Below are 27696 nucleotides of genomic sequence, written 5' to 3'. Positions count from 1 at the left end.
CTTTCTAGTCAACCAACACCCTCAAGTCTCCTCAGGGAGAGGTTTTGTCCTTTTGGGAATATAAACGAGAGAAGCTGGCAAACTAAAGTGTTTAACACAGACTTCCCTTTTCAGCATCTTTTAAAGACCAGTCCTAGTTCTTCCCCAAGTGCTTTATTAACCCAGAAGATTGGAAATGAACCTCAGTTCAGCTCCTCTTTCTTCTCCTGCTGCTGCATAAAGACCTTAAAAACCATCTGCAGGCCTCTAGAGATAGGTATTTTCCTCTAGTATCAGAGCTGACAGTTTGCCTAATCTTTGTTCCCAGGGGAAACGTGACTTGTATCTGTATAACCACCTGAGGAAGCTCTTAAAACATCTTGTTTTGGTCTAACACAACAGGAGATAACCTTTCTTTGCCACCTCCCAATCTCCACAACTCTCCAAGGTGTGGTAGAGAGTGGAACAATACACCCACACAGAGTCTTGTAACACAGATGGCTGCTAAGTCAAGTGTCAGTGTACAATTCCCCAAAATCATATGGCTTTTCAGTGAGTCACATCAGCAACATTACCCTTCCCTTTGGACTCCTACATACACCATGGCTTGCTGTGCAGCCAGAGTTCATTTATAGAACGTATCAATATCATAATTTTGGTTATGAAGGATTACATTAGATTTGGGTTTTTTTAATTGTTACAATCATACTTACTTACATGGACTCATTGAGGCTATTTGAGTGGCTTTGTGCCTCTTCCATGTCTAATTACCTCTGAAGCCCTCTCAAAATGCTCTGTCTAAAAACCTCCAGAAGTTCACTTGTCATTATCATTTTAAATAAAGATAACTACAAGCTTTGTTTTGTTTTGTCCTCTCTTTACCTACCTTCCCAGTTCTAACATTAAAATAAAACCTAGGTGGCAGCAGAGAAAGATTCTGACTTGACTTACTCAACTAGGATACATACAGTTTTACATCAACCATTCAAGGAACTATAGGGCAAATACCATGAATGTCATTAGGATAAAACCAGAGTATTTTAATACCACTAATTTATTTAACATCAGCTTTTAGCTTTACGTCAGTTGCAGCAAGTCTATTTTTTTTTTTTAGAAAGTCCTGTTTTCATTCCCATCTCACTTGTCAGCTGAGGGTTGAAGGGAGGAAGGTCCCAAGGCTGCAGTTAGTGAAACACACACGCCTGAGTGGGAGTCAAGTGGGTATTCTTTACTGAAAACACGTCAGCTGAGAGAGGGAGCAGCAGAAATGAAATGAGATACAAAGCAGGAGTCTGAGAGAGAAAGAGGTACGCCTCTTCAGCTTCAACTGTTTGCTCAATCTTCATATAAAGGGATGATTTATGATCTGGTGTATGATTTATCCTGTCTTACAAGGCCTCTTTTTTCTTTCCTGGACTAGAATGCTTGCTGCTTTTATTTGCCCCATGTTCCTAAAGTAATAATGTCATATGTTAGTGTCCTAGAAATAAAGTTTGAAGATTATTCCACAAAGAATCAGGTAACGGCAAAGGCTTGAGTAGTTCATATGCAAAAATATTTATTTTTCAGTTGTTCATGGTATGTGTTAAACTCCTGGTTACAACAAAAAATTGTAACAAACAGCATCACAGTGACGTATAATCAAGCCATAACAGTGCAGTTTATTATAACTGTGTAAACAAAAAGAAGTATTTCTGTAATGGCACTCTTCATGAACCAAATTATGGCATACAGAATCTTAGCAAAAGTCAAAAGAAACATTTAAATAGAAAAAAACAAACAACAAATTGAAGCAGTGTATATGAATCTGGCCCAAACGGCCCCATCCACATTTCATCAGAGAAAAGAGTGCCCTCAGCATTTTTGCTTGGCTTGTTATTAAGGAAATTAAGTCTTCATTTTTTTCACGGCATCAATCCAGCATGTGAAATATTACTATTATTGAATGATATGCAAAGAGCAAACATCTCTTAATTATAACTATGTGAATACCTCCTACTGTGACATTATTAAAGGAGACGAGATGATTTGAGAATGTTATTGTCCGTAAAGCACAACACCTGTGAAAAATATTCCTTAGGAAATAAAAATAAGTTTTACTGAGAAATAAAATTCAAAGTGCACTGTCAAAGAAACTTTTTTTTTGGTGTAAATATAAAAAAGTAGAATCTTACTTTTCTGTAACAGAAGTAAACAATTTGATTATAAGACAAGGTACATACTGTAAACTGTAAGGTGCACTTTGAATCTGAAGTACACTCATCTCAAACATATTTTATATATTAGCACCTAAAATGGGATTTGAACAATTTTGGTAGATTTCAGTTCATGCATTAATTATGGTTTGCTTGACGGATAAAATTTCTCAGCAACCTTTTAGTGTTCTGTGAGATCCTCTTAATCAAAACACACAGGTCTGAATGCCACTACATTTTACAGGTATACCTTTCATACAGGAAGTCTGCATATGTTCCATCTGCAGAGAAAAGGTCCCACAGTAGCAGGAGGTAAAGACAGAGGAAAGAAGTTACAGTTATTAAAAAATGCTGGAAAACTGAGAGTATTCATATAATTCATAAATATTGAGAGTAATCATATAATTACAAGCTGGTATCTTCAGTATACAGAAGGCTATAAATTTGCTTGTTTAAAAAAAATAAAGACATCCAACATGTGCTTACTCACATGCTGACATGGAGTTCATGCAAACTATTAAAAAAAAAACAACCTTATAAATTTTACCGTTCAGGAATGCTGCACATACTTCATCCTCAAATAAACTGAGGCCCCCTCAGAAGCAATAGGGACTTAATGTGCACACTGACTCAAGAAACATGTAATTGCTTCCTCCGTAATGACAAGTGAACAGCAGTATCAAACAGGAAATTTCATTGAATAGTGCTTCATTTCAAACACTGTTAGGTCCAAATCCAGGTTCACTTGTCATTAAGCAATAAGACTACCTCAAAAAAAAAAGTTATTTTCTTGGAGGAAGGACATTTTCTTCATAATAGCCTGGATTTACTACATTTCCAGCTGGATCATATCTAGCCACCACAAACGTTGAGCCATCACTAGCGGATGCTTTTCCGACTCCCATCTTTTTTGTATTCTTCCAAACCATTGCTGTGAAGTGACCTGAAGAAAGAGAGAGAAACACATGCATTCACTTTAGGTACTAAATCTGTAACATGCCCTTTACCATGTGAGGTGCCAGGAAAGAAAAAACAATACAAAGCTGCTTCTAACAGGTAAACAAACTAAGAACATGAAAAAGAACCCTACATTTGCATTTTGTCTTGAAAACCCCTGATCCATACTGGTTCCCTACTACTATTCCCATTTCCATGTCCTATATCCAAATAAGAATACCTACCTGGAGAATCATGAAAGAAATAGTTTGGGAAGTATTTGACATAAAATTCAACAAAGATATCATGGTCTTTACTCTCTGCAGTGTGAACAGCAATTCTGAGAGTGACTTATTATTAATTTGCTTTAACCACCTCATACTCCCCCATGTGTTTGTATGTGCAACTGTTCAAAAGAATACTGGTTTTGTGGCTTCTTCTGCCTAGTTTAATAACCACCCCTGCATTGTGCTGCTTCATCAGCTGTTCCCTCTATGCATAGACAAATCCCGTGGGAGAAAAACATCATTTTCTTCATCTGAAACAAGCTCAGGCATCTCTCTTGCTTGAACATTATTTCAGGAACAATGTCCTTAAGTTCATTCCACACCAGATTGTCAATATGCAGCCAATGGCCTCTTCCTGATCTCCAAATTTTAACTGAAGTGATCTCTGTGAGCAGAATGATATCATTCAGTAGAAGTCACAGGTCAATATAAACAACACCACAGTACATTTAGTAAGACACCTATATGATTCCAATTTAGTACTTCCTACAAATTAATTTGCCTTAAAAATAAGTTGCCTGTTAAAAACTTAGGAATTGGAGGAAAAATACAGTACTAAAAAAAGCCACTAGATTTTGCTAACTTTCTCATTTCTCAGTTTCCTTTTACCTTCTGCCAGTTTTTACACAAAACTTTAGGGAAATTCTAATTTTTTTTCTCTTTCTAATATTTTTTCTAAGAAAAAAAGTAGATTTTTTTTAAAAATATCAAACAAGTTGGCTAAGCAACTTCTTAAAATAGCTGTGTTTTTGAAGAGATAGTGCCCAGTCTGAACTTACCTGTCCCAGAAGAAAACCCTGGGTTTTGAAAGCTGTAATTTTTTATTTCACTATACCATCTGTCAGCCACATCCTTTCCTGAAAGACAAAACAAATATGCTGTGAAATCATGACATAAACACAGAAGTGTAGCTCACTTACAGCCTGGCCAGCAATATCCTCTGTTAAAAGCTGTCAAGAACTTCTAGAAACATGGAGGAAGTCCTTTTATTGAAAAAAGAGTTTTTGAAATGTAGGTAACATGGTAGTACATAAAAATTACCAAGTATTTATTGTTTCACAATAGCTGTTGCTACTTTTATCACAGAATCACAGAATAGTAGAGGTTTGAAAAGACCTTTAAGATAGTTAAGTCCACCACTAAACCAGGTCCTTAAGTGTCAAATTTTCCTCATATCCAATCTAAATCTTCCCTGGCACAATTTGAGGCCTTTTCCTCTCATCCTGTTGCTTGAAAGGTAACAAAGACACATCTCCCTCATCTTGGATGAGTGCTCCTCTCATTAGGTTTCTACACACAGCTTTCACCAGCTCCTTCTTCTTGAAATGCGTTTGAAAATGCCAGATTTTCTAAGCAAAGGGCACAGGGACCTGTTCCACATGTAGGCCTCCCATCTGTGGTGCATGAAGATACCCCCTTACAGCTCCAGATAAACCAAAGAAAAATTACACTTCTGAAATCCTCCAATTTCCCATGTTCTCATCAGCATTGAATACTTCATATTTCTGAGTGCATTTATTTTTAGTTGTTCCTATTTAGCACTTCAGCCACTGTGAAGATCCATTTTGAGACACACTAACTCAGGGTACTACAGCCACAAACCTCTAATATACATGCTGCATCTGTGTGGCAGTCCATGTGTCTCAACCCATCAAAGGCTTTCACTGATAACAGCTGTATAAGGACATGATTACATCCAGGGATGTAGCTCAGACCAGAATTTGCAGATGCTATGCAGTCAAAAGTCAAATGTCACTTCTTTTCCATTACTGGTTGTTAGGAAATTGTTGTGTCAAACACTGGGCGGGGAAGGGGGGGGGAGGTTTTCCCTGAGCTACATCAATAATGATATTTCTGCTTAGCATTCCAAGATGTATCATCAACACAAGGCCAGTAGATTTCATAGCAAGCTGCCAATGCTGTTAAGCCTACCGTCATGAAGAATGCTAGTCCCTGGTGGACTGTTGGCTGCAGAACAGCAATGACTCATGCTTTGCTATTTCACAGCAAAAAGCCTTAAACTTGTGCAGTTCTAGAAGTCAGACACTGCGTTAACTTCTTTAAACTTCATTTTCTTATGATTGAAGCTAAAAGGATGATGCTGCTAGCCTGGCAAGCTGGTTGTCAGAGCTGTCATTGAAAAGAAAATATTGAATGAAATGCCGTCTCTCCAGAGGTTTGTGAACTGGAAGTACTACGAACTTATATGCCACACTGCTAGTTAGGAATAGTGCTTAGTAGAGTCAAATAACATTTTCTTCATAAAAAGGTAGCAAAACCTCTCTTGCTTCTCAGAGTAGAATTTTCGGGAATAACAATTGGTTTCTTCTTTCCCTCTCTCCCTGCGCCAAACAAACCCTGTAGAGCTGTTTTATGGCTGAAGTATGTAACACATATTTATTTGTTCACACTAAAGCTAAATGAAGACTGAAAGAAAGTGCAAGGAGCAATCTTTATGCAATACAAGGGAAAAAGAAAAAGCACATAGTAAAAAAACCTGCAACAAACCAAGCAGATCATCCTGTCCCACTCCAGACTTGAAGGTTTTGAAGGATTTAAGGTGTTTTTGGTAAGCTGGGTGGAACAGAAGTACAGAATGTGATTGCTGACACATCTGGCCTTATGAAGCCCAGGTATTTTATGTGTACAAGTGCTGAAGTAACTATACTATATAAGTAGTATTTTTACAGATGTAGGACTGCATTCCCACTGCTACCAGCACTTCATTCCCTCTGTTAATGTATCAGTGTGATACAGCATAAAGAATATTTAAAGAGAAAGTCATTCCCACTCTGCTTATTGTAGCTCTAAGAAGTGTGCTGCATGGGACAGAAAAAAAAATCTTCATAATGGAAGTACTGCAGGACACATGAAAGTTTTAGCAAACACAGTATCTCTTCATAATTAATTTGCTTTTAATTTAAAAAACACTATCATGTGAAAATTTTTTAACTTTTTAATTCAAGGGAGGTGGCAGTGGCATCGGGTAAGACTACCTCAATCCTCCACCTGAAAGACAACAAGCATAGCCTATGATGTGCTAATTCCCAGACTTCAAGGATGAAAACTTGCAATTTACTGAGGCCAGGCAGTGAAAACCTAGAAGTTGATCACTATGCTCCATTTTTCACATGCAGGATCAGGTTATCATTTTATGGCGTTGCTGTTATCATCCTTGAATTAAAAGAGTCATGGCATCATAAGCTGTGAGAAAATAAAGACTAATTTGTTTCCAGCAAAAGAGAAGGTGACCAAAGAACTAGGCAACTTTTGACAAACTATCTTGAAATCGTGTTAAAGAAGTGTCCTGTCAGTGAAGAGAATGAATTGTATCTGTCACATGCCACAGGAGGTGAGAGGGAGCCCAACGTAGAAGTTATTACCACCTGAGAAGACAGGTAGGTACATAGTGATTGAATGCTCTCTCTTTCCTCTGAAATACTTGTCTTCTGACTCTTTGTCCTTTGGGGAGCAGTAAACAATGCCCTGGTGGGAACAAGACAAACCAGCGTTGAAAATAACAGCTGGCACACAGGGGACTAAGGAAAAACTCTGTTTTGAGCCTGGTGATCCCCAGGCTTCCAGAGAGAAAACAGCAGAAGGGTCAGCAGAGCACTGAGCCTATCTACTTTAGCAGCAACTTGCATCTCAGACTTACCGTTTTAGAAAACCGACCACAATATTTCCATTTAAAAGCATTATGGAATAAATTATGTAGCCCTATTTAGAGTCTGTTCCAATTCCTTTTCAATGTTTCATTGAAAACAGCTCCCACTGCCCCAAAAGTTCCCCCAAAACAGGGGTTGGTTGCTGTTCAAAATGCTTTTCAATCAGAAGGAAAGAACACAGAAAAGAAATCACTGCCACCCCTCATTCATGATTATAGCAGAATGATAAAGTTTACTTCTATCAAGAAGTGTGTGGACCTGCCCTATGGTCAGCCCTGTAGCTTCTCTTCTGTTGCTCCACTTGCAGAACCAATTAGTACACTGCTGAGTTTTTAAAATACCCTTCCTGTTTGCATGGCTGTAAACCACACTCATAGTTGCAATACTTTCGCTATGGAAACACAGTTGGACTCCAGCCTTCTCCTAGTGCTCGGTTAGACTTACTAGATGTTCATTTCAGAACAGGCTGAATCTCACTCTAATGAGTTTCAACAGTACCATGATAGACAACTGGAGTGGAACTGCAGCCTCAGGTATTGGTATGTCCAGGTTCAAGCTACTGGGGACACCAGGATCCAGGGACAGCTACTGGGCAGACTGAGTGTCTGAGCTTAGCTACTGCAGGCATCCACATTGGGATTCTATTTCTATTACTGAGGTGTGTGCATATATATATAGACACACACACAGGTGTATATATATATATATATATATATGTATGTATATATACACACACATACACACACATAAAATGATATGATTATATATTAAACACTATGAAATATACATTATACCTACTTTTTAAATCAATTACTAAAAAGAGATATATTTGTATTTATATATACCATATTAATTTACTTATACATATTCCAGTAGGATATATCATTGCAGTCAGCCAAAAAGGGGAACAGGAAGAGGCCACTGGTGCTCTTCATTTTAATGCTGACTGCATGGGTTTGTGCTGCTCTGCATATATATGCATGTATATGCTGTATATGTGTATTTGTGGGTGCAAGCCTGGAAATACATTCCTAGCCTCACCACTGGGAACACAATGCTGTGGCAGCCCACTGCTGCATTCAGTTCCCCCTAACACTTAATTGCTCTAGGCCCAGCCTTACTGCTTCTCCTCATACCAAAGAATCCTTAAATCTTCAAGTAATCCCACTGAGTGAGTTGCTGAAAACATTCTAACAAAATCACATAGGACATGTTTCTCTGCAAGGATGGGCAGCACCTTGGTAATCTACTTAAAAACCGGGTTATCACAACATTCCTTCCACCAGTCTGAGGGGAAAGAAGGTAGAAGAAGATTTAACTTCACCTCAGAAATAAAATATCTACCTAGAATAAAGTCATACTAATGGGTTTTGGAACTAATTATCTACTTTCAGCATTCCTCATGCAGGTCCTTATTTTATTTTACTTTATTTTATTTAACAGTATTGTATAAGCTTGGTGTTAGACAGGGCTGAGGCAGATGGTGCCTGTGCTGCTCTGTCCACTAATCTCGATCTGTAGGAGACCCAGATTTTTCCCATAACAGGTTTGGGTGATAACATACAGTGGATTTCTCTTATAAACTCTCTCAATTCCATAAACTGCAGTGTTTTCACAGGCAATACAGCACATTCTTCATGATCACACCAGTCATCCCAAACAGAATTTAGACATCCAGTGCTTGCCTTCATCCTTCTGACACATGAAAAATGAGATGAGGCATCCTGAGAAGCCTGACATACTACAGCTGCCAAGGCAGGCTGTGGCCTCTTGCATTAGTGGCAGATGACAGCTCACTTATTTGAACACAAAGAGAAGTCTGCCATGGAGCAGTTCCTGCAGGACTAGAGGGAGGAAACAGCTGTCAACTATTTCTTGAATTACAGGGATAAACATATTTCCAGCAACAGCTTTAGGGTATGTAACTCTAAAATCCTGAATACAATTCAGGGTATTCTTGTACCAGGAGAGGAGTCAGACTAGAAGGCTTTATAGTTCAAAGCTTAAATCTTCTCCGAAACAAGAAATTCATCTTCTGGCATTATTACAGAACTCAGTAAGAGCCAAAATAAACAGCAGCATCACTTTGTGAGAGAGAATACAGAGTATGTTAGAGGTTTATTGAGTTTTGCTTTATCTGGGGAAGAAACCGGAAGACGTTGCCTGCCTTTGTTAAGCCCATGAATGGATGCCTTAATCCAAATTTCAGCCTCATTGAGCAGGATACAAATTAACTATCCAAAGGGAACTATATGAGAAAAAGAGGAAGAATGAACCAGCTCCACAGAGATGAAAACTAAGCCCAGAAGAGAAAATAACATTCTTTGAAGAATTAGCTTTCTCATTCTGGTACTTTGAGTGATCCTGCTTCATTGGAAATGTATAAGTGTTTTACAGAACAAAAGAGGATATAGGATATATAAGGCATTCCATCCTGTAGATTAAAAAAACCAACAAAACTGCTCAAAACTGGCAAGTTATGTATGGAAACAGTGCATTGAAGAAAACAAATTGGATCCAGAAAAAGACAGCCATGATGTAGAAGGATTTGTGTGTTATATTTCCAGCTCTCTAAATGGGAATTCTGTGACTATAACCTAAGGGGAAGGAGTGCAGGGCATTAACACAAACAAGAAGAAAGAAGTAAGCTGAGTCAGTGAGTCATAGCCACTGTGCAAGCTTTGCCATACATCTGTGTTTTCCCATGCTGCTCAGAACCCTTGCCTCACACTTTTGCAAAGGACAGAATGCCAAATATGAGTAGATCAAATTGTAGTTTTCCACAATGGGTTTCTTTTTCAAGATGAAAAAGTACCCACTTGGGACCAAAGTTGGCACTTGAAGAGGAACTAAACAACGTCCCTGAGTCTAAAACTCACTAAAATTTCCAGGTCGTTCCAGCACAGCCTGCAGAAATGAACTTTTGTTTCCTCAAGGCTGTGCTGGAAATTCCAGAGGTAGATTGGAATAAAGAAAACAAGTGGTCACTTTTAATACATCCCACCTGCTGTCCCTGCAGGCTAAGGCACTAGCCCTGCCCACTGGAGGAAGCAAGGAGGGAAGAGCCTGCCGAATCTCTCTCCAAGGGCTCACTGCAGGCTGTCAGCCTGGCGAAAATTCAGCTCCTGCGGGATCCAAACCAAAGGCTGCCAGTTACATGTTACATTTACAATCAGAAAATATATGGACTAATTTTGTCTTCAAAAATGAAGGCATAGAAAAGGGCTCAAAGCCTGTTTGCTGACAGTGGAAGATACACATACTAACATAGTAACACTGTCACTTTGGTGTCCAGTTCCCCATTTTTGCCCCCACAAACAGGAACTGCTGTATAGTGCGCAATAGACATTTTTCCACTTTCCTCACCACAGCCGTGGGCAGACCTCTCTTTGGCTGGGACAAACTAAGGACAAAGGTGAAATACACAGCATTGATGTCTTCCTTCTCTCCTCCCACGGACATACAAGTAGCACTGAAGACAGCTCCACAGCAGGGACATATGAAGCAGCCTAGCTGCCAAGTGCCACCTCCAAAGGAACATAACACACTACCACAGTCCCTTAACCCCTCTGTGCCTACATATGCTTCTTGCTGTCCATACACACAGGCGATTGCAAACCACCATCCTGCCCCCAGGGAGCCTGGGCTAGGCTGGGCTGGGCGGTAGTGGATACATTTTTGAAATAGAGGAAACTCCAGCACCCTTGCAACCAGATGCTCTGAGTTCAAAGTACATGAGACAAACAATTTATCTGGTGTCTGTGAGACAACAAGAGAAGAAAACTCACCTGACTGGTCATAGGATGCCCATGCTAGGTTTTCTCCACATTTTCCATTAGCAGACTCAGAGCTGTGCTTGAGGACCCTTGTGGTAGCCAGTTCTTCTGCATACCTAGCAAAGGAATCCACACATTGGGTCAGGGACCATAGCTGCAATGAGCAGTGAGGAGGAAGAGAAGGAGATGCAAGCAAGGAATTTTGCTGGAAAATGATGGCTTTAAGTCAAGTTATCAGGTTGCAAAACCCTGAAGCCAGGGATCCTTTAACCTTATGTAGATCTATTAGTTAGGCAAAAGGAAGGCCCAGAGCCATTTCCCTGTCTTTCGTGAGCATCTGTATCACTGCTGAGAAGGGCCTAGAAGAAATCAAAAGTCAGGTCTCCTCCCACCACATTCTGCCCATCACCTGGAAATCCATTGGCCATCCTTAGCTGCAGCCACTGGTGGAAAGGGAAGTACCTGTAGCAATTGCTACAGGTGTCACCTCCTGACATTTCTAGGCTCCTTATGGGAGTAAATCATATGTTCTCAGTGAGATTGGAAAAAAAGACAGAAATGGGAATTCAGTTAAAGCAAGCATAAAACCCCTACTTTACAAATGAAAAAAAAAAAAGTCAAATGTAAAAAAAACAACAGTGTGCCAGGCAATAGGATGGAAGAGAAGGGGACCACATGGATATTCTGAGGCAACAACTGTGTAAAGTGACATAGGGATAAGCAGCAGTCTTTCGGTAGAAGTTCACGTGTGAGAGCTGTCAATATTTTACTGTCTTTCAACAAAAGGGTTAAGAAGGACATCAGCAGTAAGCAATTATTCTCTTTATTCAACATTGGAAAGGCTTCAGTACAAAGACAGTGAAATTAAAAAGACCATTTGTTATTTCTCATGGGACAAGAAACAGGAGGCAACAGGGAGAACCATCATGTCACAAATTTAAAAATCAAGTGAGACAAAGTACTCCTTCCACACTGTGGCAGAAGTCATTGCCACAGGATGATGCAGACACTGAAGCCCGTGTGGGTTTGAAAAAGAGAAAGACAAATTTACAGTGTGTGTATGTGGGGGAGAATCTTCAGGACTTGTAAACAACAGCACCAAATAAATGAGGAGATGACCTACTGCTTAGGAAAACCACAATTTGCAGGATAAATCTGTAATTTCCAGGAGAAGATAACGGGGAAAGGATCACCACATTTTTTTGTCTTTCTACTCCTTTCCTAATCATGAATTACTGGCATCTGCCAGAGAAAGGAAATTTGTCCAGCTGAACATTTTGGCCCAATCTAGTACTTCAGTCATTATGTTCTAATTTCCTTCTGTCCTAAACCTCCCATCAAAACAAAGAAACAATAAAGTATTTAGCTACATCCATTAATTTAGAAATAATGAAAAGTCAGTTGTCAGTCTGCTAGATCCTGAACTGAGGATCTCTGGATGCTCCTTCATGCCACATATCACCACAGTCCTGTAGTTTTTCTCTTCAAGGATTCCCACATCCCAAACTAGAGGGAAGACTGGAACAAAGTACACATTAGAGATGGATGAAGCTGCCAAGGATGTGAGACAAAGGGTGATTAATACACTCCAGCTCAGGCTGGAGATTGAAAGCATGAGATTTTCATCTGAGATCATCACCCTATGCTTCATTACAGTCAGAGATAAACAGACACCTGCTGAGGGTGACTCATCTCATACTAAAGTAGGGATCCATAGTCAGTTCATCTAACCTGTCACAATTACTGGAACAAAAAATAGTAGAAAACAAACCATTTTCAACACAGATAGAGAAGCATAGAAAAGTAGCCAGAGATACACCAAATACATATCAACAAAGGTATCAGATGCATCTAAAGAAAAGTTGTTCTTCTTTGAATTTAAGAATATGCAAAATCTGTCTGGACAAATATGAGATTTCTTAAATTTCATGTCTTTTATTCATATCAAAGCATTTCTGGTTCTTGGTATCAACCAGTTTTCCCAGTCTCTGAACATGTGTCTTTTAATTCTTTCAAGTTAAGCTACAGACCACAACCAAACAAAGGTTTCCTATTGTTATTCATCACAGCAGGGCAAGTCAGCTGAAACCAGAGAAGACTGTGAGGAATTTCTGAAGGATCTAAAAATACCCTGCAAGGGCAATAGCATGCTTAGAGATAAATGTGGAGCAATGCATATTTGATAGAATAATCTGAACTACTCATACAGGCTGACTTGTTCAAACCAAGTGCAGCACTTTGGAGAAACAAGAAGTGCTATTGACAAGTCAATGAAATCTTTTCCTCACTGTGAGCCATCACGTAAAACAGAAGGAAAGCCCCAGCAGATTACAAAGGTACATGGATAAGTCACTGGCATTCCACCTCTTAGAAATACTGTATCCAGTTATCATGGTGTCTCAATAAAGAAAAAGAAAAAGTGAAAACCCAAAGATTTTACTTGCTGCCAAGGTCATGTCCTTATGCCATGTAGACGGTGTGTTGTACAGCACAACACCTGGCAGAGATGACTGGTCTAGGAGTGTGGGAGCTAGTGCATCTGTGTGACAGTGCAGCACCATGCGGGACAGTAAATCAGGTTCTGCAAAACTACAGCCTCTCTGGCTCCCAGCCAGCCAGCACAGAGAAGTCTGAATAGTCATGGGAGAAAGCCTAATGATCTTTTACCTGCAGGGATCGAACTGGCCACTGTTTAGCTGTTATGGGACGAAACTGATTTTCTGAATAGTTTTATCAGCATTTACTCCTTCAGTTATATTTCCTTTGCACTGTGAGGATCAGTCTGAAAAAATTGAAGATTTTTAAATCTACTTTTTTAAAAAGGTTGTTGTAAAGTGAAAGGAATTAATCTGGTTGTCGTAACTACAGTAAAAAGGACAAGCAGTATCAGACTCAAATTTGTCTAAGAAAGACTTAAAGAGCAGGAAGATGGATTCACTGTACGTTAGACTGACAAGAAGCTGTGCAGTCTTCAACACTGGAGAAGAGGTAAGATGTTTCCCTCCTGACAGAATGGAGAATGTATCGTGCTTTTGCTTTTGGGGCAGGGAGATAGATAATTAGATCTGATTCCTTCTGATTCCACTGATCTTAGACTAGTCACCACTTCTTACCATGAAGAAGTTCTTTATCTCGCTATTTCAGCAGCTGTGGATACTCTCCTGCAGATGATAATCCATCATCTGACAGAACTGGTGGTGAAGCATGTTTTAGGCAACTACCAGAGGAGACATACCAGTGCAGACCGACGCAGCGGCATCTGAAAACAGGTCCAGGAAAGATTTATACAGTTGTGACCACAGAAGTGTCCATATAACCAGCTAGACCTATGTGATGGAGAAAGAGAGGACAAAAGAGTGGAGTCCCACACCTTCCACCTGTCTTCACTGAGTATCAGCATGTCAAAAGGCATTTTTGTATGCACAGTCGAACCTAACAGATAAAAGTGTCACAAATCTCTTTAGAGAAAAGAAAGGACTGAACTCACTGTTGGGCTCCTCTGTTTAACTTCTTGCAGAGTTTTAAAGGGGGAACTCCATGTTTCTTCCTGCAGTCATTGTGTGCTTTCAAGACTTCTTCGGCAAATTGTTTGGAAGCTGAAATCACATTAAAAAAATTGGAAAGGTCTGTCAAATACAGACATTGGTGAAGACAGAAAAAGCATACCCTGCAGCTAAGACACTGGTGCAGGCTAGACAGAAGAACAGAAGAATACCACCCTCATTACCTGGGAGTAGGATGAAATGAACCGTTAATGACTTCCATCCAGAAATTAACAGACACTCCCATTGGGATGGTACAGACTCACCACAGGTTGAAGAAAAATGTGATCCTTATTGCTTTCCTCAACAGCAAGGGGATTTAAGGTTAGTCAGTCAGTTTGTCAGTTTAAAAGAAAAGTCAGTTTGACTGATTTTAAGATATCAGTGCTCTGCATCACCACTGCAGAGTCTCAGAGTAAGGGACAAATAGATCCTTCAAGGAGATGCATTAAAAATGCAAATTATGGTCCCCAAATTATCTGTGTTAGTCAGGACACCACCTGAAGTAAATAAAGATACTGAAATGTTTAGAACTATGCAAGTACTTTGAAACACGTACCATTCTTCTTATTCATTATATAGTACAAATTCATAGAAATCTCAAAATGCACCTTTTTTGGCTCAAGACAAATAATTGTTCACAAACAGCAAATCCTAAGGAAAGAAACAACTGCTGGGGATGAGTTTTTCCCCCTGTGGTAGAATGTATTCAGTAAACATCTGAAAAAGCAAAGTTTTAAAAGAGCTTATGTTTGTACCCTGGTGAACTTGAGACTTTCAGCAGCACAAGCAATCAGTCACAGTGCAATTCACTTTGAAAGCAATTTCACGTTACCTCCTTTTATGCCTTTGCTGACTTTTCTCAAGACTCAGAGGGAAAAAAAAATGTCTGCCATTGGTCACCCTGTGGAATTTGCTGATTAAAGAGAATTTTGGAACCTGAAACAGGGTACTGGGACAGTTTAGAGAGGTATAGATAGCATCTTCAAAACAATTTTCACTTTATCTTGCTGAAGCTTCTGAACAGGGCAAGAGAAATCTTTTTAAGTATTTAACTCTGCTTTTACCCTGACACAGGTTTTCACATTTATTAGTGATTCACCAGCTTCATTTCTGAATATCCTAAGTGCACGACTACCATCATTTTCCCTGTAAGACACTTTTGAAGCTCAAATGGACCTCATATCTAGAAAGTGTTTCCAGTTATTAACCTCAGATTTCTCAAATTCGTCTTACTACTCAATCCTAACAACTAAAATCAATCATTCTCTGCTTTATTAGCAAGTACACTGTTCTGTTGTTTGTAATGATGCACTTTCCCCACAACAGAGCTGTCAGTTTGCACATACTGCTCTCAGAACTTTTTCCCAAGGTGATTACCCAACTCACACTCATGTTTTAAGCTGTTCTCGGCGTTCTCTCTAGTTTCCTCAACAGCACTAGGATAATGCGGCAGCCCAAGATAACCTCAATATCCAGTGCACATAGGAAAGCCATTACTGTTCCATGCAGTATGTTAAACCTTTAGAACACAGTTTGAAGTTGGGTTGACTCTTTCCTGACCAAAGTGTCATTGTGGACATATATCTAATATATTCTCCATCAATATGCTTGCAGGCTCTTTTTTTTTTTTTTTTTGGTATAACACAGCAACCCTTTTGAGTGAGACGAGATCTGCCCACCACACCTTCCTCCTCTTCAGTTCTCCTTCAATTTTGTGTATCACAAGTTGCACATCATCAAACAAAACAGGCACCTCCATTCTGGTATTCAAGCACATCCTCTGCATCCCCTCCCCTCCATCCCCCCCACCGTCTTTTGCTAATGAGCCTGTCCCATCACTCTTATTACCATTGCTCACAGCTCACTAATTCTATCAGGCCAGAGTCCTAAACCTCTCATCTGCTACATCCAGTGAGGTAGATAAGGGTAACCTATTTGTACAACATGTATCACAGAGGAAACAACACCTATTACTGAGGAAGGCAAGCCTACAGCCAATTCACTTAAACTCACTGATGAGGGGGTCCATGCTTCCAGCAGTGAAATGTTAAGACACTTTGCAAATCAAAGAAGCTGAAACACACAGCTTTGAAAGCTGCATCACATACTTCAGGTTACATTTTTTTCATGAGACCATCCTGAAGCTTGTGACTGTTATCACCTGGACGTAATATCCCATCCGCTCAGCATTGAATAGTAGATAAGCAATCTGACCTGCAACTATGAAAATTTCTATTCAAATTATTTACTCTCAATGACAAAAACAAATTAAAATTAAAAAAAAAGTCACCTGAAATACAGATTTTATCAACAGTCAGTCCATCCATTAACAGAAATAATGCATAATTCAGCTCTGTACTAACATTCTGATTTACACAGATCAACAAGTCATTAACAAAACTCAGCTGCTTCTAGTTACATTAGGCACTGCTATGCTGTCCCTAGAGAACCTCCATCTTCCCCTTCCCTCAAAGTGGCTGCTTATAGAAATACTTATCTTCTGTGACTCAAGCTCATGTGCTAATCACCTCCCTCTGCACAGCTTCTCCCGTGCCTGATGATGTGTGGAGAGGGACGCCCAACCGCCAGATACATTTCAGATTTGTTTCAGGGCATGTTAAGTTTTTCCATTCTAGCAATGTTCCATACACTGAGAAGCCAGACACTAAAAGTGAGAGTTAATGGGAGTTTTCAGGCTCCCACCCAAATGGGAACAGCTTCCTCAACAGCTTTGGAGATGTACTTTTTTCCCTTCATGTAAGCCGCTTAAGCTGCTAGAAAAAATTTATTTCCTACTGCCAGGAAGTTAGGTTTGGTCATGAATCATTACACAGCTTAATAAGTAAAACAACTAAATGTATTAGATACAATTGCTTCCTCCTCATTATTCCATTATTTACCTCTATTTTGTATTCTTCTGCAACATTGGCTAAGATAATGACAGCATGTGACAGTAAATTTCCAGGCTATGATGTGGTACAGAGCACACCTTACAGTTGTGCTTTTGGACTTCCAGATTCATTGATTAACTTTGTGTGACCACAGAAAAGTAAGCAGAGGCATCTGGGTTGCCTTTTCCCATCAGATTTGTTTTTCAGAGTATTCTTATTTCTTTATTCTTACTGTTTCTGACCAATGCCAATCTACTCGGTCTCCCTTGGGCAAAGAGCTCTTCACGTCTGAATCCCATCCTGCCTCTTCTTTGAACCCTGTCTTCTCCTGCTGTTTCTCCCTTAGTTTGGACATCAAAACAGAAGCGAGTTACCTGAACATGTTTTCCACAATACGAGCTGCTCTGCATCACCTTTGCAGCTGTCAATTGGACTTACTCCACTGGTCTTGCAGAGCTGCAAGATGGTATGGGGAAACAGTAAATTATTCCACCAAGCACCTCTCTACCTAATCCCAACACAACAGAAATGCTCATTGCTGAGGGTTGGCCTAGATGACCCTCAAAGTTGTCTTCCAACACAAATTGCTCTACGGTTCTACGAAACAAACCACATGAAGAATCCTACACAGAAGAGTACCATTATGTCTGTCTCAATTGCTCTTTGAACCGTAACAGAGGCCTCAAACTTTTCACCCAATGTTTGCATTACAGGTAAATGGAGATAATGACTCCCCCCCTTTCAATCCTGCCCCCAAAATAACTAACTAGAAATGTGCTCATACAATAGCAGGACACTGCATGTAACTTCCACACTCTTTCCAGCCCAGAATCCAGGCAGAAAGAAGCCAAGTGCTAGAATACATGGAGAGGACACAAATGCAAAGTAGATAGAAAACACATAAAAGGTAACCAAGTAACTTTTTAAAGACTGAGTATAGCTCTGCTTTAATACTGAAATCTCTTCAGTATCCCCTGACTGCAGAATTGCTCTACCCTACTCTGAGAGCAGAAACGGGGTGTGGAATAAGAATGCAGAAAATACAGCTTTTAATATGTCCAACAGATTTATGGAAAAAGTAATTAGAAGCTTTAGGGAACTGTAAAGTAATTGCATCAAGAAGTCCTTTGTTACTGTCCCAGATAACTGAATATACCTCTATTTTGTCAAACTTCTCAAGGTATGTTAAAGGACTGGACACAAATAAAATTCTTGAGTAAAAAACACCCCAGCTTATAAAGATGATATTTTCATCTAGACTCTTCTAATAAACCTGACATTTATGATCAATAATCTTTATCCTCACTTGCAATGTTATTCTCTGGAAATTAGCCTTAGCTGAATCTTTTACACTCTGAGAATAGTTTAACTGATATGAGAAATGTTAAGAAGACAGTTACATTCTACTGTGTTTTGACTCAGCACTCTGAAGTCAGAAATGCTTCAGGGTGGCCTTGTACTGGTTGGCCTCTGCAGTGACACAGGGAGTGAATGTTCCATGTTTCTTTCTCTATTTATTTGACTGCACTTGCTTGCCCCCACATTTGGCACTGTAACATCTCCCAAGATTGGCCCTTAATGCTATTCCTAAATATGTCATTTGGGAGCATGGACCTGATACTCCAAGTCATGACTCACTTTCAACCATAAAAGCTGATCTTCCTCAGTGCCAAACTTCCCTGCTCTCTAACAAAACCGGCTGATTGCTTGGAAATACGCAGAAGAAATGAAATCACATATAAATCTTGGAGGAAAGGAAAAATAAAATCATTTAATGTTCAGAAAGTGGGTGGGGTTTCCTTGGCTCCTTTTTCGCCTTTGAATCAAGAATTCAATAAAGGGGCAACGTCTCCATCCCATACACCAGGCACTTATGAGAGATATCACAATTGTTGGTACATTATTTCCCTTACAACCTGAATTATGCTATAAACTTACTAAAATTTAGAAGAGAAAGTCTTGCTTATCAGAATTAAAGGAATTGGGAGTTATAATTATAACAAGTTTGAATGGGAGCAGTTTCCTGGAAGGTTCTTATGTTTGCTGCTCAAAATAGCTTTCCCTTCAGCTCAGGAGACCCTTTTTAAGGGAGGAGTTTCTGTGATGTTTTTCAGCATTCAGTTTTGCCTGAACTTTGTTCACACACCTGCTTACCACTGGGGTGAGCTTCAGGACAACAGTAAGATGTCTCAGTTCATTGAGTCTGATTAACAAGGACACCACTCATTTTTTTATATGGGCTTGCTCTACAGCAAACTAGCAACTTAAAAACCTTGTATTACCTGTGCCATATGATGTAACACACTCTTTTCCCCCACACCCAATTTGAGGCATATGGCATGAGAATAGGAAGTCGACGCTGTAATAATGTTTCAATGACATTAGTCATGTCACCTTTTGATTGCAAATCCCATTCTTGCTATGATAGACACTGTTGATTACTTCCTCACTTAAGGCCTTTTATAAACTGTTAGGCAATTGACTGCCCTGATTAAAAAGGAACACCTGGTGAACTGGAAACTGCTCAGCTCTGAGAAACAGCAGAGCCTTCTGTGATATAAGCATTTAAAAAACAAGCGACACGAATCACCAGTCTTGAGCACTGACAGAACCAATGGTCACTTTCACTGGAGGCAAGGGTGGGAGGAGAAGTCCTCTGCTCATAGTCCCTCTCCTCCAAATAGACCCACAAGCCAAAGAGTCAGAACAAGCAGTCACTCCCACAGAGTGATTTTCTCACATAAGGTGGGAACTGACTGCTCATCATATCTAGAGCAGCCAGTCTTGGCTTTGCATGAAAGACAATCAAAAATATTATTTTTTAATTACTATTCTGCCAATTAGGACAGGTGAATATTGTAATCATGCCACACACCCACAGACACAGCTCTAGTAGGCAGTTAATGTGTATGCTGGTAACCCTTTAAAAAGACTAAGGAGTCTCTCCCATTTGTAAGGTCTTCTATCTGTAAATCTAATTGCCACACAATTCCTAGGGCACATACACTTCCAAATACAAAGCCACAAGTGACCTGCATGTGTTAGAACCACACTATGCAAGAGAAGAAATTCAAGCGAACTTCTCAATTTCTTCTCTTCTTCTGTCCTCAACATTGTATCTGCTTAGACTTTATAATTACAGTAATTTATGAAGAAAACAAGGTGCAACTATATTCACTAATGAGTAGCAGCAGAAATTGTTTTGAGTAATTGAAAATAAGTAACTGAATTAAAATTGAGTAATTTTTACTGGTCACCTATTTGTATTTTGGATGCTGCATATTCTTATGGGATGGGCCGCCATAGAACCTTGTTTGTACCCAGTGCCAAGTTCATTTTACATAGCACTGTGAGCTGTTTGGTGCCAACCAAAGACTTTGCAAAGTGAAGAATTTTGCAAAGAAGAACTGAAAAGAGGTAGAACAATCCCATGTCTCCTGGGATATGCTCTGTCATTTTATACCTCTACCACTTATGTTCTATCATTGTTTGGGGTAGGCATACCTGAATTAGGTTTAATCTCATTAGTTTCAATACCCTCCCACCATGCTTTTATGCCAAGGACATCCAAGATAGCTCAGGCAATGTCCAAAGTATATTTATTTATGCACCTCCCTGAGGCATGGAAATACGGCCATGAACATTTCTTCTGATCACTGATGTGTAAACTCCCCTATCCAGTAGCCAAAATCAGGCAGGAAAACCCAGAGAGCTTTCTTTACTCATATTTACTATCAATTACATCATATCTTTCTCATCCCTCTACTCAACAGGTTAAACCCCAGTTATCATAACTCAAAATCTTGGCAAAAAGGTATATATTTCATGAAATCCTGAATAATAGAATGGTTTGGGTTGGAAGGGACCTTTGAAGAGCATCTAGTCCAACTCCCCTGCAATGAGCAGAGACATCTTCAACTAGACCAGGTTGCTCACAGCCCTGTTTAACCTGACCTTGTACATTTCCAGGGATATTAAATTATGTTTGTGGTGGCCTTAAACAAGCCCATATTGTCTTCCTACACAAGACCTCAGACTACTGTCCCATTTTCTCACCCTTACTTGCACCAGGGAGGTTGGCTACCTGTGTGGCCTCACCTCATCCCCCTCTGCAGGGCCACCCAGCCCAGCTCTGGCAGAGCTCCTGCTATTCAGACCTTCACAGACTGGGCAAAACTTGCCTACATCTGTCTGTAAAAACAGAACATAGATATGCTCCAGCTAATCTTTCGGAGAACAGCTAGGCCTCTACAAAAATAGAGATCTGAAATAGCCTTCTGACCTGTTGAGATACATAAACAACAAAACAGTTAAAATCAAAACACTCATTTTCTCATACTTTTTGTTCCTGCATAGAGCAGCAACAGAGGCAAATTCAAACCCAGTCAAGATAGACACTACAACTGTATTGACAGTAGAAAACTAACAGTATGAATCTTCCAGCAATAAAAGCTTTCTTCATGCTTAACTTTTTTTTTTTTGAAAGATTTCTTGGAGGATTCAGAAAGAAATGATGTTTTTTGATGTACAACTCAATAGTATAGGAAACCTTGGTAGGTGTCTCAGTTGTTACGACCATCACATTCTATCTTAATTCTTTGTGAGCCCTTCACACTTGTTTTGGCATTATCTGACTTGAACATGAGGAGCTAAGGGTTCTAATCTAGCAGTCAACAGGAGCAACCACTGCTGCATTACCTCCTTTTCCCCACTGAAACCTGGTGGTTCAAAAGATAAAAATTGGGCTTAGAATACTGTTTGCAAAAGCCTAATGCATTCCTGTCAGACTTTTCTCTATTTGATATATATTGAACTTGAAGCAAGTAATCAATGTTTTCCACACACAAAAACTGGAGGGGTGGGGTTATGAATTGAATTAACCTTGTTTTTGAAAGGCCCTTTTCTCACCACACCTCCAGTTCAATTCTGGCATAAAGAAAAAAAAGACAACAACAAGTTCTGCAAATGTCCTGGTGTAACCAAATGCAAATGCTCAGTTGCTTGCAGTTTAGACCAATTCATTTTCTCTATTCCCACCAGTCCTGTAAAACCAGCCAGCATGAAACACTTCGTCATTTTGGCAGCTTGCAGGTATCGCATTTCTCAGAAAGCCAACAGGTCACTTCTCTAGTACGCCTGTACTTTTGTTATAACCTGCCACGGCCGTCTCCTACCGAGATGCTGAAGTACAGGTTAGCGCTTCAGATCAGCTGAAGATGTAGCTCTCTCTGAAGGAAACACAACGTTCCTTTTTACCGTGCATCTTGAGAGTTAAAAAACAGCACATGCTTCTCAGATTAAAACCATTGTGGAAAACTGCACTGAGTCTGGTTTCTGTCTTTTTTCTTTTTGTCAAAACATTTTCTCAGCCTTTTTTTTCTTTATGTACTGACTCAACAAGTAGAACAGTGGGCAACTCCCAGTCTTTTCTCTGAGTCCCACCCACATTTCCAGAAGGGGAAAAAAAAGAAAAGAGAGAAGAGAGAAATAAAAAAAAATAATAATATATAAGGTAATCCAAACGCTGTAAACAGATAGCCAGTATTTACTGAGCCTGTCCTTGTCTTTCACAGCGTCTGCAGCCACTTGCCAGAGTAAAGAGGGCGATGCCCCCGCCATCACCTCTACCGAGTTTTTAGGGACCAAATGGAGCACGCTCCCTTCCCCCACCAGGCTGAGCCAGAGGGGAAGTGGAAGAAATGAGACTTTTGGCAGCCTTTTTCTATCACCATCCCAGCCGTTTCAGAGACTCCCACTGCTCAGCAGGAATCCCCGTGCTCCGGAGCGGAGGAGTGGAGCTTGCAGCCAGCTGCTTCCCTGAGCATCGGCTGCAGCTGCTCGAATGGATATCCCCTCTGGGGCAAGGGCTGCCCTCAGAACCCCGGCCTCCGTCCCGCACAGCTGCAGGGGGGTCAGAGCCCCGTCAACGCGGCACTCAAAGCAACAGGGCAACGAGAAGCAGCCAGCTCACCATCCCCTCATTTCCTGTAGAAATACTTATCCCTGTCTTTTTGGTTAGGGCTCTCTAGCGTCTGTGGGGAGGGCTGCCTGCACCCCCCCACCAATCCAAATGTTGTCTGAAAAGAGAATACATGGGAAGGGCGGAGGAGGTCTCCATGTTTGGCTTAAGTATTTGCAGGACTTACGGTGACGGGAGACGTTTTTCTAAACCTGACAAGGAAGTTTCAGTACAAACTTGGTTTCAGCAGCCTGCAGCTTCCAAGGAAGAAAGCTGAGTCAGAAGTACCAATATCTTGGAACACTGAGCTCTATTCAATGAAGCAAAACCAATGCTAAGTCTCTAGATCTGATACTTGCAATGAACACTGGTTCAAATATAATGTAACAGCTAGAAATATAACATTATTGGAGAGCATTTATCAAAGAACTGCGATTTTCAACAGTAGGATTTCTTTGTGTGGTGATACTTCTACCTCAAGACAGATTTACCAAAACCAAAAAGAGACTGCTTTGAAGACATTTATTTTAAAATAGTGGTCCCACTTTACATGAATTAGAGCATCCTCAAATTTAGACTTCAGGCAATCTCTGCCTTAATCTTTCTGACCCAGAAGAGGAGCAAGGACTCTGTTTCCAGGTTAAACAGATCCCAACCTGTTTCATTTTCATGTACCCTAGTATAGAGAAACTTGCCCGCATCGCACCTCAAGAGTACTACAGTGGCAACGTGAGGTATTTCACACAAAACACAGAGGAAGCAATACTCTGTAAAACAGCTGCTCTCCCCATTCAAAGGCAAACCACACTGAATGATCTCAGACAGGAATTTGAAGACTTCAGCGCACTAGAAAGGGCAGATGGGATTTAGTTAATAAACCAATTGTCAGGACAGGATCTCAGTTTTATGATTCACCTAAAAATATTGCACACAGCTCAAAGATAGTAACTTGGACTCAGTTTAACCTTTATTTGAAAAGTGTGATACAAGTGACAAAATATGCACCTAGATCTCAAGTTTTATTTGTATAAGTACTTAGGGATGCAAACATTACCCAAGCCTTGGCAAAGGGAGTTTCTCGTCTGTAACTGCTCCTAAGTTTGGAAAAATCAACTAATGTGCAGCAATAAAAGTACAGGAAAAAACAAAGATGGTGATTGCCTTATGACTGTTTTAGCAGGGTGCATGTATTAAAACAAAAGGAGATTTTTACTCCTTCTGGAACTGGGAGGTTATATGGTATTTGTACTTTTTATGCTATTAGCTTAGGAAGTGCTGAACTTGATACTTGTAGTTGCTTGTATGAGCAACTACACTTATTTAAATTGTTATAAGGTTAATTACTAAATCCCAATCCACTTTAAAACATATGCAGCTGCCAGGACATGGGGCCAAACCCACTGGCAGTCACATAGTGCTTTGCTTGGACTGGATGTCACACTAGTAAACCCTTTACAGTCACATTTGCAGTCAATTCTGATCTCATCTAAGAAGCTGACCTTTAAAAACAAAGAAAAAGAAAAAAACCAAAACAACATACCCATGCTGAGGCCCACTAAAGTGTTACCCACACAAAGATTTTCCTCAGTTTTCTCTGGAAGAGGCCTTGGTTTTGAGCGAACAGAGTACTAGGTTTTGCTGAGCATGTCCCATACGAGCTGTTTACACACAGGACTGACAGACAATATGCCACCGGGCTCTAATTTGTCACAGAAGTCCTAACCACAAGATTAAAAAAAACCTCCATCCAGTTTTATAGCCGTTTGGCACAGATTTTCACTCGTGACTCTAACAGAACAAGGTAAGAGAAAACAGGGGGCATAAGCCCTCCCTTCTTAATATCTCTGGCTCCTCGGCAGCTTCGGAGGTGTATTCCCCAGCCCAGACTGCCAGAGCAGGGCACACAGACAGCTGGAGGCAGTGGGGAAAGGAGCAACAGCATAGGCAGCAGCAGGGAGAAGCTCCAAGGGTACGTGCACAGCTGGGGAGAAACTTAGCTGAGTTATCCTCAGATAACTGAGAGCTGAGGTATCCTCAGTTAAACGGCAACCAAATCTTAAATCTAAATCCTTCCGACAATGAAGGGTGATAAAAAGCTTCCCCCCTCTCAAAGCATCCTGCTGCCCATCTGCAAGGCTGGTAAGTTTTGTCAGACAGCTAGACATGAAGTACTTTTAAAGCTATAGGGCTTATAATTATTTTACACAGCAAAGCAAAAGTAATTTAAGCTACAAAATATAAACTGTATATAAAATACAGCTACCTCTGCACTGTGCAAGTGGGGAGAGGGGGGGTCGTTTTTCTTGGTTTTTGTTTAATCTAACTCCTTGTAAGAGAGAAAGCTCCTCCCAGACTGTACCATGCACAAACGAAAGCAGCTTTCTCCGAGGAAAGCCACTAACGCTTTAGCAATGCTTTCTGAGCACAAAACCAGGCACAGACACTGTATGAAAACACAGCCAACTGCACGCTTTTCCCATGCTCACCTGATTTTCCCATGCTCAAGTGGTGGGTTTTTTTAATTTCACTTGCTGCCTCCTCTCTTGACTGAGTTTCGCTGTTAAGTGCCGGGACGAAGCGTTTGCAATTTCAGTTTAACTTCTTCAGTCGCCTGCGACCACTGCCGGAGAAAACTCAGCAGCATAAACCCGCTACTGCCCCTCCTTCAGCGCTGCAATAAGCCTGCCCATGCCTTATAAGGCACAAGGACACCGCTCTTTTTTTTTTTTCATAAAAAGATCCTGTTTAGGGTCAGCAGCTATTTATCCTTCACAGTAACCAAGCAGCTCCAAAATACCATATGTTTTCACATACCAGTTTAGCTTAGTAATTGCGGCTGTCCTCTGATAAGAGTAGGCTGTGCAAGGAAATTCTGCTGACAAATAATTCTGCTGCCACAGTAGGCATAGCCCACAAAGCTAATTCATACACATAAATGCTGCTGAAGTTTTATCCAGTTGCTGTACTTTAAGTTAAAACAGGAAAGTGATAAAGCACTTCAAGGTATAACTACGTTTTTATGTCTAAAATGACTCACTTCCTGTGCTGTTGCAACATAATCTGTAGAAGGTATTAGTAAAATAAAATTTTGCAGGTTAAAGAGGAGCTGTGCTGATGGTGTGTTTCTGTAAAAAGAGTTGGACGTGCGTACACCTCATTTTATCTGTATAAGTACTGTGCCACTGTTATCTTCACATTACATCGAAACGCCTCAAGCTAATCTGGCAAATATTAACTACTTTAACTACAGTGAACAGGATACTTTGATTTAACTTCAAAAGTGCTGCATATCTCCAAACAATCATTCAGTTATGTGTTTCCAACTTTCATCTTTTCATCACCATGAAAAATCATCTGAGGTTAATGCTTCCCAATTTTTTACAACACCTTTCAAAATTTCGAAGTTCTACTTGGTTTTGTGCCAAGTCTGCTGGCTCAGCAGGTTTTAATTATCCTTTACCCACCTCTGGAGGTGAGTTCCATGATGAACAAAGGAAAAAAAACTCCCAGAAATAAAAAGATGTAGGGTTTTGGGGCTTTTTTTAAACAAGTAGCAGCAGCAGGTGGGGAAAGACAACATCCCTTCACCAACACACTGCTTCTCCTGAAGTTGTTTCACTGGCAGGGCTGAAACAGAGGCTGAGGGGGTGTCACTAACAGCTGACAGGGTCACTAAGAACTAAGGGGGAAACCCATGGAGGAGGAAACTGCAGGGTATAAGAACACACTCGTCTTTACAGGTGCCTGACGTTTACCCTTGCTGGTAGCAAGGCAGGCAGCAGAGCAGGAGAAAGAGGTCAGAGAAGATGCAGAAGGAAATCCCTTCCCACTCCCTTTGCTGCACGTGGCAGCAGGTGGCTGAGGAGCAGGGTGGAGAGCTGTAGCTTGTACTATCAGAGCCCTATCAAGGCGAAAGCTGCTGTTTTATTTGCTTGTGGGAGTGAACAAATCATGGGCTAGTCTGTGAACCCTAGTCTCTAAAAATGCTCTGCTAAACTTGAAACACTGGGCTGTACTACTCCTAGGCCATACATCAGTGCTCAGCAATAGCCAGTGCCACCCTATGGTCATGACAAGGAGAAGAAGGGAATTTATATTTGCATAGTTGGGAGTTTCTGGTATTCGAAATGCTCATTTATATTCTCACAGTTGATTGTTATATTTTACACTGTTTCTGTTTTAGGTCTTTATAATATTCAGCTGAACTATAAAGCAATATCCCTTTAGGACCTGGACTGCTACTAGAAAACAGCATTAAGCATCTTCAAAAGCGACCAGATACAACTGCATAACATTTCCACAACATCCTGTGTAATCATAACTTGGAAAATAGGGTTTCTCTGATTTGACAAAAATCCAGTGTTACCTATAGAGGAAAAAGTGGTGCTTTTTCTGATCAGAAAACAAGGAAATCAAAATCACTGCTCAGGCTTGAAATGTAAAAGTACCAGTACAAAGTA

General features: G+C 40.3%; 1 protein-coding gene across 1 annotated transcript; it reads right to left on the bottom strand.

Annotated features, from left to right (window-relative positions):
* Positions 1-1512: 1512 nt before the first annotated feature.
* On the bottom strand, positions 1513-26196 carry GLIPR2 (GLI pathogenesis related 2). Its single transcript, XM_027678861.1, has 5 exons — positions 25723-26196; positions 14329-14437; positions 10854-10957; positions 4177-4254; positions 1513-3117 (listed from the first exon to the last, which is right to left on the bottom strand). The coding sequence occupies exons 1-5, from the start codon at positions 25733-25735 to the stop codon at positions 2957-2959; spliced, it is 465 nt and encodes a 154-aa protein (XP_027534662.1). The 5' UTR covers positions 25736-26196; the 3' UTR covers positions 1513-2956.
* Between the last annotated feature and the right edge of the window lie 1500 nt (positions 26197-27696).

The sequence above is a fragment of the Neopelma chrysocephalum genome, unplaced genomic scaffold (genome assembly GCF_003984885.1).
Source record: "Neopelma chrysocephalum unplaced genomic scaffold, ASM398488v2 Primary Assembly neopelma1_22b, whole genome shotgun sequence".
In the NCBI taxonomy this organism is placed as follows: Eukaryota; Metazoa; Chordata; class Aves; order Passeriformes; family Pipridae; genus Neopelma; species Neopelma chrysocephalum.
Note: the sequence above shows the minus strand (reverse complement) of the source record. Positions and strands in the feature narration are given on the sequence as shown.